The following is a 13,268-nucleotide window of genomic DNA, read 5'->3' as shown; positions in this document are numbered from 1 at the left end:
TACAGTTGCCTTACTTGATCAAGGCTGAAACATCTCTGTTGAATTCATAGTTCATTAGCTCTTTGCTATAGGTCACTTTTTTCAAATATAAACAGTGAGAGGTCACAGAACATTTAACTTCCCATTTTTAAGAACAATCTAAAAGCTTATTGTTATAACTGCAGTCTTGATTGACATTTAAAGTCTTTCTTTTTAAAAGCAGGATCATGTAGAGGGCATTGAGGTCTGGAGCTTTTCATTTTCCCATCAGATTGATAGTGATTCAGGAGTCTGAATGGGTTAATTTCTGTCTTCATTAATGTTTTGAATAAAAGCAAAGCTCAGAGCAGCATGCTTAGAGCTGGAGGCAGTGTAGCTGGTATTGAGATTGATGGGTTCAGCTGAGATCTCAAGTGTTTGGGAGAAGGAAGCTCCCTGGAGTAGGGGGAACATCTTACTTAGCAAATTTTAGTATTTGCATGTCAAGGTTCCGTAAGGCACTAAGGAATGACGAGGACTTTTTTGGTTTTACTTGCAGGTGTTCGTCTGGATCGAGTCCGTGGAGGTCGTCAGAAATACAAAAGGAGACTGGATTCTGAGAGCAGCACTTATCTGAGCTTACAGATCCCTCCCCCAGCTAAAAAGCCATGTACGTATTGGTCTTGAAACGTGGTCCTTGGAGCTGCCACTATATTTCTTTTCACTGGTCTCCCAAAAGGTACAGAGCAGTTGTCACTTCCAATTCCTGTATCAGACAACAGCACTAGAATTTTGTCTTATGATCATAGCGTAGAGGTAGATTAGACAGGCCTAGGTACAGCTCAGGTTCTGTATTCATTGTACCTAGGGTTAAATACCACACCTTTCCTAGGAGATTATGTAAATCCATTTAGTGATATTCTGATCTTTTCCTTTACCCAAGCCATGTTAACAAAACCAGTCCCATGCTGATTTCTCTCTTCAGTACTACCCATAGTTCTTTAAACTCTTCCACATCCCACCAACTGATTGCTTATACCTCCTTCTCCCCTCACTGGACCTACCTGAGACAATGACTGACAACATTACAGCAGCTTCCTGCTTTTGTCATCCCTGTGCAGAGCTGGTTTGGCATAGGCAGATCACTACAGCTTGTGTAGCTGCAGTGTGGTTTTCTGTTGTGACCAAAACCATTCCTGAGGTCCTAGGGGCTCTATAGTCATGTCTTATCCCAGGAGGGTTCACCTTATGTCACGAGAGATACAACAACTTCTCCTTTGAAATGTGCAGTGACTAAGATCGTCTCCCACTTGCTGGTGGCTGAGCCAGAGAAGATTTATGCCATGCCTGATCCAACCATGCCGGAGAGTGACATCAAAGCCCTGACAACCCTCTGTGACCTGGCAGACAGGGAACTGGTGGTGATCATTGGCTGGGCAAAGCACATCCCAGGTAAATGGGGAATGACAAGGGTGTAAGCATGAACAGCAAAGGGAGCTATTTTTTATCTCTGCTTATCAGTTTTGGCCTCAACCAGGACTTTTTCCTATAGTGATGGGAGGAAAGTACTGTTACAAAAAACTGCTAGTGATGGGCTCTCATTGGTAACAAACTCCAATGCAGCCTATGATGGAGGTGCATAAATTGATCACTGTACCTGTGTGTGCCCTGGGATTACACAGAAGGCTTTGATATGGTCCAATGAAGTTTTCTGTCATACCCAGCATTGAGTGGCCCAGTGAAAGCATTTGGGAACAGCCTTAGGGATGGTACGGTGAACTTTTGTGATTTTGCCCTACATCAACATGACCTAGGTCTGTTGTGTTTATAGATGAATAAATATTATGGCAGTGACTGGACTATAGTGATAATAACAAGGCAGATACACACCCTCTCAGTAGTGGGCATTCTTGTCCAGACTCAAGAAAGGCTTGTCATAATGGATTTGTCACAGAACAAATACCATTGCAATAGATGACATGCTATTGCCAGTGAATCCCAAGCCTTCTTTGTTGACAAATAATGAGGACAACTTACTGGCAGTGTGACTGGCCTTGGAAGGCTCACAGACTATCCAGTGTGTGTCTGTGTGATTGAGTGACATAACAAGTCTTCCACACCTGCAGGTAGGGTGGACCGAGGCTGAAGGAACAGATATGGCCCTCAATGTTGAGTTCTGGGTTCTTCCCAGATTTGGACTGGGAAAGGAAAATGTTCCCCTCCCTCTAGTCTCTCTCCAACCCAGAAACAGATAGGTTGGATTTGTGTGTGGAGAAGGCTAGCCAGGGAACGTAGGGGATATCCTTGGGGTTTACAAGGCTGCTTTCCAAAGATTGCTTCAGACATTCACTATGAACAGCTCACTAAAGCTATAAACAACTCACTTCAGCTACCTCCTGCCTTCTGTCCCCTTTCCTTGTGTCAGGAGAATATATGAGGCTCTGATACAGGATCACAGGATTTATTGCATGCTGTCTATGTCTTTCACTGCACGGGTCTGTGTTGTTTTGTTTTGCTTCTTGGCTTTAAGTTCTTCATTGTTTGATGAAGCATCTTAACATGAGTGATCAGACAGTTTAGTTTTCCCATGTATTTTGTTTCTTTCTGTTGCTCCTCTTTTGGCTTTTTGGTAGCTGCTTCCCTTTTTCCAGAGAGTATTTCTCCTGGGACCCAAGAGTTAATGGTTTTCTGGGCTATATGGAATATGGATTGTTATGAGATGGGACTCTGAAGTCTGAAGAAACTTTTTCAGGATGGTATTTCTGAGAAGAGGTTAATCTTGGTGGTGCCCTTCTTACATGAGATCTGCCATATCTGCAGGGATTATACCCATCACTAGTGCTGGAATCCATCTGGGGCTGATTCATCACAAGTGGGGTTACAGTGGTGATTAGAGAACTCAGCCTGGATTGCTCTACTAACCCAGTACTTGGGGTGTTAACAGGAATGGCTTTAATGCAATGCAATTAGCTGCTATGGCTGTCCAGTGAGGTGCTGTTGTACATCTCTCTAACCTTGGCTATTTCTGTTCACACAGAGTGCCCTGCTGTAGTTCCCTATCTTGTGGCTGTGGGATGAGCTGAGTTCCTACAGAGTTTTCCAGCCGGGCAATACTATCCCAGAACAGGAGTATAGTAGAGATTGTTCCTGCACTATGAAAGGGGCTCTTCCTCTCCTTTCTGAAATCAGGACATAACTGCCATCATCTCAAATTTCTCTGGGTATTTTCCTTATCAAAGGCCCTGCAACACAGTAACAGCCAGAATAATCAGCCTGGCATGGTTCAGACCAGCAGCAGTATTTATAACAGGACTGTGCACAGGTGAGAGCTCAAGGATTGTTACACAAGAGAGCAGGACTGAGAGAAAAAGATAATAAAAGACAGTTCATAATAATGGAACAAAATACTCTATAGTTCTGCAACAAGTATGAAACATACTGAGTTATGCAGCAAGGGGGCAGAGCAAGGCAGGGCCAGGAGCCTGCCAGGTGTCTAAATTACGTGTGCCCTGTATTTCTGCCTTCCAGGGATTTTGAGCAAAACATGACACTGCTTCCTGTGTGCATAAACTCTTGGTCAGAGAAGGATGGAGAAAGGAGAAAAAGTCATATATTCCTGCCTTGTACTCACACTGGCATTAGTAAAGAAAGGTGTGACATTAAAGTCATACCAACCCTGAAGGATCCCAGGTGTCAATACCAACCTCTACCCCACAGTACAATAAAATCAGCAAATAAAATCGGTTAAACTTAAACACACTTTCCTATGATAACAATAAAGCATGATTTAATTGTGTTTAGTGAATGTTATTAGCTCAGTAGCCTTATTAGCCATGAACTCAAAAGCCACACTTAGCCAATGTGGAGTTGCTCCCTTCTGTATGAGGCCCCCTCCCCACTACTCACCCTTCCCCCATGCAAATTGTCTTGGAACAACATCCACCTTTTCTTCTTGCTTTGATGCAGGGTGACAAGACTTCTCTTGAGGGGTGACGATGAAGGCTCTCCCAGGGTAGCTGTTGTGCTGTTCTCACCAGGAAGACGTTAGTACTAGCACAGAATGAAATATGGCAAGTGGAGTGACAGCAGCTGTGTCTGGAGTGGCCTCAGATCCTATAATTACATCTCCTTTTATTACCTCTGCTAATGGCCCTCCAGGATGACAGAAATGATAATAAATTAACAGATTATGAACTCCACTTGCCACAAATTATGTGACTTTTTTTTTTTTTTTTTAATTCTGGGAGCTCCCACTGCCAAACCACTGAAATAAGAATAAAAAAAAAATTTAAAAAACCCAACCTGAATGTCACATCAGCTATTGCAAATAAAGCAGCTTTTCTCATGGTGCACCTGGGAAGGAGGAAAACATGCATGCAGCTCTGTGCTAGAGCCAGAGGCTTCTCTTTTGGGGCAGTGGTGCATTAGGCACCTTTTGAGAAAAGCAGCAAGAAATGGATCACTAAAGGTGTTTTCTGGATGCTGGGCCATCAACAGCTCAAGAATGCAAAACAGTGGTATTCTAGCAATTCCTAGGAGCTATAAGATGACAGAAAATTTCACAACTAGAGGTTCCTCAGTGTTATAATCCTATAATAGAAAGCCTGTGGTTTTGGCCCTGGTGAAAATAACATTTACTTTTCCTGATCTCAACTCTTACAGCATGAGAGAGTTATACGATCGTCCCTTTACTGCAGTGATTCAGGGACAGCCCTTGCACTCCCCATGGTGAACACTGGGGGACAAGAGTCCCAAATCTGTCAGACATTTCAAGTCCATTCTTGACACCATAGCACTCCCTCTTCCCACTCACCTGCTGGAGCTGGAGTTGTTGGCTATCTGGGAGTGCTTCTGGCCAGGGGCTTTCCCAGGTGGGTGGGGCAATTGCAGCTGGCTCTTCTGTTCTTGTTGGCAAAGGGTAAAATATGGTATCTCCTGTTCTCACCTGCCACAGCAGCCTCTGGGAAAGGGCAATTAATAGAGATGCTGTGTGTACAGGCTACTGCTAGGGGTAAATCAATTTTTCTGCTTTACTCTGTAGCAGAAAAGTATGAGCCATGCCTGTCCTGGATCCTCTCCCTCTACTACATGACTGGTTCTCAATCTTTAAGCAATTTTGTTGGCAGACTGCAGTGAGGCAATGGCCTAACGCCTTTTGTAATCCGGATGGGGAATGAAGATGCAGAAAGGCCATGTGACTGATCCAGAAAATGGATTTAAGGCAGCAGCCTAAATCCTGGACTGATCTCCATGGCCAGAGCTAGGAGAGGGATGACCAAAGGAGAAATCTCGGGTTCTAAATAGTGGAACAGTGGCTGTGCACCTTTACTCCCATCTCAGGGCTAATCTCATCAGTTCAGGGAGATGGGGAGACAGGTCCCCAAGCATTGGAGCTGCAGCAGCCTGCACTTGGACTGAGTCAGGAGGGCTGCATTCCAGAGCAGCACAGTTCCAAGTGCAGGGCATAAGGGTGAGGTAAAGGACAAGGCACCCACCTCCCAGCCTGAGCAAGAGGTGGGATTCATCAGGGCTATGTAGAGCACAGGCTGTGCTGTACAGGAATCAGTCTCACAGTCATGGAGCTGGATTTGCAGCTCTTCGCCTCTTCGTCCCGACAGCCTGGACTCCTCTTTAGCTGTTCCCTCTGGCACTCCTCCCCAATGGTTTATTGATTCTTCCCTCCCACCCACTGCTCCCCTCAGACCTTGCACACACAGCACGTGACAGCTGATTGGTATCTGTTAATTAATGTGGCCTGGGGCCTCTTTTCTATTCAGGGGCCTGATAAGGGAAATTGGATGTCCAAGGGCTGCCAGGCCATTATCACCCTTTGCTTCCCCTGGCAACACAAACACAAAACATGGCATAGAGATAAATAAATACCACTAACCCACCCTTCTGCCTTCCCTTCCCTAGCTGAGATAGTGCAGATAGAAAAAGAGATCCTACAGTCAGTCAATATAGCAATCATCAGCTCTTTTGTTAATTGCCAACTTGATAACAAGAGAAATCAAATGATCATCATGGTGGCTGGCTACGTAAGCCCCGATGTGGGGCCAAGAGCTGTGAGCAGGGTGGGGTGTGGGATAAAGAAGTCCAGCTGAGCCTTGCATGCATCCAGAGGAGCTGGGAGGCTTCTGCATAGGGGCTCATGAGTTCACAGGTCTCTTGGTGATCCCCAAGGCTTCATATGCATCTGGGGAGAAAACTGTCTGGGGAGGCTGGTGGGGCATCACCCTCCCAGCTGAGGGGTGCCTGGGTGTTCATCTCTCACAGTCCTACGGACCTTTAGAAGGAAGGGGCTGCCAAAAAAGTACAATTTCTGCCTGTCCGTGGTGGGTAAAAGCTGCCTAGAGAGGACCAACACACTATGCTTGCCATTCCTGTTTGTAATGACTTGTTGAGTGCCCATTTCCCAGGATCTTTCATGTCTGGCCTTCAAGGGTACCAGGTATGGAGGGCATAACAGACAATTTTCCTTCCCATGCACTTTTTTCCCCACCCTGAGGTGGACATTGCCTCTGTATTTTGTCCTCTCCATTTTCTCAAGTGAACTCTGGGGCTGTCAGGATCTATCTTTGCTCTTTCTGTATTTGGCAAGAATATTTGGTTCACTGTGGGTGCTGGTTTCATTGCTGCCAGGTTTGGCTGTGGTTTAGGTACTTGTATGACACCATAAAGGTAATTTTATCACTGGGCAGAGCTGCTGGTATGGAAATCAGAGTGTGATGAGGAATTCAAGAGGATTCTGTTCACAAATGTATTCATTTTTGAACACATTTTGGTGCTTTGTTGTAGCAGGACTTTTTCTCGTGTTGGCCAAAATGTGAGATTGTAGTATACTTGTAATTCAGGCCTCTGTCATTCCCTCCTATCCCATCAGAAGCCCTCTTTTCTGCCATCTGGAGCTCTTCTCTGCTCTTTTTTTCAGCTGGGACAGACTAAATGGGCAGCAATATAGACGTATAGAGGAAGAGTGGGAAGGCAATGTAGTACAAAGCAGTTGCTGCTATGAAAGAAGTAGCGGTCATTGAAAAGAGGTTGTTACCAACCTTGGGTTGCCATAAATGCAATCAGAGCATCAGAACTCCTGTTTGAGGCTGTGGGTGGGCATAGGAGCAAAGAGGAGGGTAAGGTCTATGTGTGCTGATTGCTACAGAGACAAGGTCACCTTATTGAGTTGTTTGGGGTTTTTTTTAAAGCAGCAGGTCAGTAGGGAAGTAGGGATTCATGGTTTGAATCTCAGGGAAACTATGGACCCTAGTCTCCTAGAGGCTTTGCTGCACACCCATTTGACCCTGCTTGTCTTTTGCCCCGTTAGGGTTCTCCAACCTCTCCCTTGGAGACCAGATGAGCCTTCTGCAGAGCGCCTGGATGGAAATTCTCATCCTGGGCATTGTGTACCGCTCCCTGCCATATGAGGACAAGCTGGTCTATGCTGAGGACTACATAATGGATGAAGAGCACTCTCGTCTGACAGGGCTGCTGGAGCTCTATCTGGCCATCCTACAACTGGTGCGCCGCTATAAGAAGCTCAAGGTGGAAAAGGAGGAGTTTGTCACGCTCAAAGCTCTGGCCCTCGCCAACTCAGGTACAGCCCTGGCCCAGCCAGTCTTGCAACCAGGGAGTCAAGGCTCATGCTGTTATTTGACCTGGGAGGAGACTAGAGCCTACTGCCTAAGAATCTCTGCTGGTGTCATGCAACATTCTCAAAGCTCCACTCTAAGCTGGAAAGCAGGGAGAAATGAGGCTTACTGCTGCTAGAGCCCCAGCTGTGCTCTGACCCTGTAGTAGAGAGTGGAACAGACAGGGATGGACTGGTTGCTGCTTTCAGGCAGTAAAAGGGTCTGTGGAGGCCTTTTCCACTAGCAAGCCAACTCCAGTGTCATGAGTTCAGAAAAGGGATGTGAGCCACACTTGCATCCACCTCAGTAGTGTTGGTCAGATACAGCAAACGGGGAAACCCTGGTCCCAGTTTCAAAAAGCTGTGGGGTTGGGGCTGCCTAGCCCTTTTCTGGAGATGTTCAGTGATCAGAGACACTGAATCCCCCTTTAACTGGGAGACAGTGTGGATGTAGATTGCAGGCCTCAATCCAGCAGGCTGCATTGTATCAAAGCCAGCCAGACAGCTTTGCTCAGGAGTCCCATCTGGAAGAGAAACTGCTAAAGCTGCTGTGTGACAAGGGCTCCCTCTACATCCCCTGAGTCTCATTGTCTCACATCAGATCTCTTTGCCAAATTTGCATCATGCAGGTCACAGAATTCACCCTTGCAGCCCAGCCCTGAAACGAGTATCTGTGTTTGGCTAAAGCCAGTTTACAGAAAAACACCCAGTGTGAAGCTGGAAGGTTTAAAAGAGAGGGAATCTACATCTTGCTTGGTAGCTGACTCTAATAATTAGTCATTCTCTTAGTTAAAAAAAAAAAAAAAAGGCACTGTATCTTTAATGTCTGTTTGCCTGAGTTCAGCCTGCAAAGAATGGTCTTTGTTGAACTGGGTCCTATGACTCCAGGTCTTTTTATACCTGACAGCTTGACATGATGAACTTCCTGTTCCATAGTTGCATTCCTTGGCTATGGATATATTACTTCAAATGTAAGGACGTGGTCCAGGATTCTGTGAGGTTGCCCTGTCATCACCATTTTACACCATTCTGTTCCTGTTTGCCATCCATCCACTCCTTAGCAGTAGCAATTTAAAAGAAAAAAACCACTTCCTTACAGGTCATTGATAAAAATGTCGAGTAGCAGCTGGTTTTTTTACTGATCCCTGTGGATTTCCATGTGAAAACTCCTTCTTCAGGGATGATTCACCACTGATAGCTACTGTGGTAGAGATCTCTCTACTGTGAGATCTGTCATCTAGCCAGTTACTAATCAACTGAAAGTGTTCTTTATTGATATTGCATAGTGCTAATTTTTTCATGAGAATGTCCTGTGGTCCTAAGCCAAGTGCCTTATAAAAACCTAAGTCTATTATATCTGTGCAGTTAACTTTATCAACCAAACTTGTAATCTCATCAGAGAATTAAATCAAGTTTGTTTGACAAGACTTCTCTTCCCAAGTATCATGTTGACTGGCAGTAAAATCACAGAATCATTTATGATGGAAGAAACCTTTAAGATCACCACTTCCAACTGTTAACCCAGCACTGCCAAGTCCAACACAAAACCATGTCCCTAAGTGCTACATTTACATGTCTTATAAATGCCATCTTATTAATCTTAATTGAATGTCACCTTCATTTTTTTCCTTTTTTTTTGCCCTAGTTCACATCAGGCTAGCATAGAAATTATCAGGTAAGACCTAGGAAAATATGTGCATCATTAGAACTTTTCCAGTCATCTTGAATTTCTTAAAAATACCAAGACTTACTAATCATTAATCTGCCCTAGATGACCCTCAGCCAGCAATTTTAGAACTCTTAAAGCCAAGTTATCCAGCTCCGCTGATTTCTGTGAAGTTTATCCTAAAAGTTCTAATATCTTCTTGCATAAACAACAGATTATGAAGTCTTCATCATCTTCATACAACACAGGTATATAAAGCTTCTCTTTTCCAAATAAGACAGAAATACTCAGGACTTCTATCTACTCTGCACTGCTATTAATAGGTTAATCATCTCCAGGTGAAAAGAGCCCCCCTACAAATGATCATTTTTCTTCTATTCCTTAAATATTTATAAAACTTCTTTACTGTCCTTAGCCCTTCTAGCCATGGCTTTTCCTCCTATGTCCTTCATTTCCCTTATCATTTTTCTGCACTTCGTAACTTTGTTCCCTTTTTCAATTTCTCATACATTGCTTTTTTAGTTTTGATTGCTGCCTGCACTTTGCCACTGAACCGGGATGGACAGATGGCCAAGGCTAGCCTCTCTCGTCTGTGCAATGGTGGCTATTGGTCATGTAATCAACTTGTTAAAGAACCTGTCTACCAAGAGGGTCACAGGATTAAAAAGGGAGAAGGGCTTCTCAGAGAGGCTGAAGTGCTAAGGTAGCAGTTGTGACAGAAGAAGTGCCACACTGGGACATTTACTTGGCCCATACTGTGGACACTGCTGTCAAGTTCTTCACAGTGCAACAGAAGCACTCTCTGCTGTTGTTGCTCACTGTGCTTTCAGGACTGAGCCCAGAGTAAACCTTATGAGACAATCTCCACGGGAGTGGAGTAACACTGAACAAAGAGCAGAACAACCAACACTCATCAGATGCTTTGGGGTTCCATTTCCAGTGCTGTGGAGTAAAGAAACCAAGGTAAGCGTCAGGAGGCACAAGCCAAAGTATGTTCTCAGCTGGATGGAAAAAATCACTCTGACTTCACTGGTTTCTCCTAGTGCAGCTAGAAGTGTAGCTACATAGGAGCATAATCCACAAAAGTCCTGCTTTGTTATTTGTATTGAAACATATCAAAGTAAAGCATGGGATTTTGTTTTTCATGTAATTAAAGCTTCTCATGACACACAGCTAAGGAAGCTGGAATACGGAAAGTGTATTTTTCTATTGTAACTTAACATTGAACCTTCACATTCTTTTAATGCCAGTTATTTTTCTTAGTGTGTTTTTGACAGGGATAAACTTAGAGAGCCTGCATGTGTGCACTTGCATGCAAACAGCTGATGCCTCAAATGGGAGGAAAGCAGTTTGGGCTAGGCTTCAGCTCCCTTGGATCAGAGATAGGGCTTAAAGATGAACACTGAGATTAGCACCTGTGCTGCCTAAACCTGTCTTCTGCCTTTTCTCCCATATGGATAAATTCTGGGTGTAATTGCTCATGCAACCCAAGTTCTAGGGACTTATGCAGCCCTGTATATACTGACCCTTTGGTTCTAGGAATTCAAACAAATGAAAATAGAAGTGGGAGCTCATTCACTCTTTAGTAGAGAAGAAACTGATAGTAGGCTGATCTCTGAGTCCTTGGTGTGACACACCAACAACATACCTGCTGGGATTGGCAAAGATAATTGAAGGGATCTCTGTCTTTAGTAAGTGCATTTTAGAGAGCTGAGGGATGAATTCTTAATTCCCAGAGCAGCAGGCAAGTCCCAAACAATATGATCACCCATTTTTTTATAGAGGTGCTGTAGACCTAATTTGTTATGCTTCAGAGTCAGCAGTCCATTTTTAAGCATTCCTAGGTCCTCTTTTCTTAGGAATAAGAATTGATCAACCTATGTATTGAGGAGCCCTCCAGGTTAGCATACAGCACACATTCATTTTAGGACATCCCAGACTGGCCAAAATTTATTTCTCTTTTTTTTTCTGCAATGCATTTTAATGCTAAGATGGAGTGAGCAAGGTCTGGATCTGGCAAAGGGATGCACAGCAAATTCTGTACTAACGGGTCCTGAGGTTCCTGCTCCTGTCAGAAGCTCCAAGAAGAGAGTTAGGTGAGGAAGCAATGGGCCTCGTCCATTCTCACACCTGCCCTGTACCCCATGCCAGCAGTGCTGGAGAAGGGCTCCTGGTATGAAGCCCAGCTTCTAGGGCCAGCTGACCCTCAGGGACATGGTCAGGCAGCCTGCCCCCACCTCAGTGCCCTGATAGCTGTAAAAATTCATAGCTATTGATTTCGTAATTAACAGTTTATCAATGCCATCGACACCAGTTCACTGATGGATTGCAAGGAAATTAATCCTGCAATGTTGTTTTATTTTTTGCAGTCAGCTGCCAATTTTGAGCTTCTTTCAGCAGAGGGTGGGGGGGGTGGGGCAGACTTTGATCTTTATTTCCCCAGTTTTTCTCACTGTATACACTTAGTTATTTAGTACTGTTAAGTCTTGTCACCTTACAGAAGCCAGGTGGCAGAAGGGCAGTTTTGGGATTCTGTCTAGTGTACAGCAGCAGCAGTACCCAAAAGCAGAGCACCCGCTTTGCCCTGAAGTGTGGCTCATTGCATGGTAATTCTAGCACCCACTGGGATCTGCAAACTCTGACAGGCTGTGATTACTTTTCCCCCTTGTGCCCCTAGCCAGAAGGACATTAAACAGATTCCAGCTTTTGATACTTCCAGTCTTCAAAATGACCTCTGCAACTTGGCAGGAAACAGACCCCACTCACTTCTCTTGGATTGTGTATGGAAATTTTTCAGAGGTGCTACCTGGCTGGGAGAAGTTGCCAGACTGACTTGGCAACATGCTTCTTCCTCCCTACTTTTCGGAATCAACCTCTGTGTCTAGCTCAGGCCATTGTGATGACCCAGCAGCCCTCTCCTGCGCTTCTTTGCCTGGTCTCTTGGATAAAAAGTGTAAATGCATCGAGAATCATTCTTCAATAGGCTTCTTGGGAATACTTCCCTTTAATATCTTCTTAATTAGTGCATTCCTTCTAAACAGCTTCTTAAACAGCTTTCTTGCTAGACATAATATTTTCCTAACTGTTGTAATACTTTATAAATCATGCATCATAAATAGCATTTTTACCATAAATGTATCTTGCACAATTCACAGTCTCTAATTTGTGTTGTGCTCTCCATAAAGATGACACATGTTTCTAGAGAGATTTTGGCACTTCAGTCAGCTTTCCTCCCCTTCACTGCTGTCACTCTGGGGAACCCATGTCCTCACATTTGTGTTTTTGTGTAGGCTGAGCCAGAGCACTGCCACCCTGCAAAGCCCAAGCTGTGATGGCAGGCGGTGCAACTACATGTCTGCATGTGTGCTTGCCATACTGTCTCTTTGCCGTTGCTTCTGGATTTGTTGCCTTGTGGCAGGAATCTTTATCAATGGCTTCAGTATTGATTAAAAGTCTCTGAACAATGAAGACAAGGCAACAGTGTCTCCAGCTCTGTCATGGTTGTAAGAAAGAAGCAAGTATCAGCAAGATGAAACAGGAGAAAACCTTTGGTGACGCTGTGCCTCTCTGCTCTTTGGTGCCGCCCTCTGACACCATGACTTACCCACAAGTTTAGCAGTATGTGTTCAACACGGTTCCCTACCTCAGCCATGGACCGGGTCCTTACCAGCTAGCTACCTTTGCTTCGCAGACACACCAAGGAGCCTTGCAAACCCTGCTAGCCCCTCCAACAGCTCGTAGAATCTAACTAGCAGCCTAAGGGAAGAGGTCTTGCAGGAGGTGTGGGTTTCCTTTATTTCATCAGGAAGCTCCTTGAGCAGCTGCTGTCAGTCTCTGAAAACAGGGGCATATGCACAAAGGTGGGTCTGGCAACACCCCTGGGTACGCTGGTTGTGACCTACTGGGGCTTTTCTGTCTTGCTGACACCCTGAGCAGCTGCACGGCAATTAGGCAGTTTAGACAGATGAAGCGCTATAGCAGTGTTAATTATTCTTAATGAGATTGCTCCCAAGCGGCAGC

At 44.8% G+C, this 13,268-nt stretch overlaps 1 protein-coding gene across 2 annotated transcripts in view; it reads left to right on the top strand.

Moving 5' to 3' along the window:
• ESRRB (estrogen related receptor beta) overlaps nucleotides 1-13,268 on the top strand; it is a 144,024-nt gene that overhangs the window by 115,448 nt on the left and 15,308 nt on the right. For both annotated transcript variants that reach the window (XM_010393167.4, XM_039552572.1), the window contains exons 4-6: nucleotides 518-628; nucleotides 1,249-1,410; nucleotides 7,280-7,549. In XM_010393167.4, coding sequence (XP_010391469.1) covers nucleotides 518-628; nucleotides 1,249-1,410; nucleotides 7,280-7,549 — 543 coding nt within the window. The remainder of the gene's footprint in view (nucleotides 1-517; nucleotides 629-1,248; nucleotides 1,411-7,279; nucleotides 7,550-13,268) is intronic.

This window comes from Corvus cornix, chromosome 5 (assembly GCF_000738735.6).
Source record: "Corvus cornix cornix isolate S_Up_H32 chromosome 5, ASM73873v5, whole genome shotgun sequence".
NCBI lineage: Eukaryota > Metazoa > Chordata > Aves > Passeriformes > Corvidae > Corvus > Corvus cornix.
Note: the sequence above shows the minus strand (reverse complement) of the source record. Positions and strands in the feature narration are given on the sequence as shown.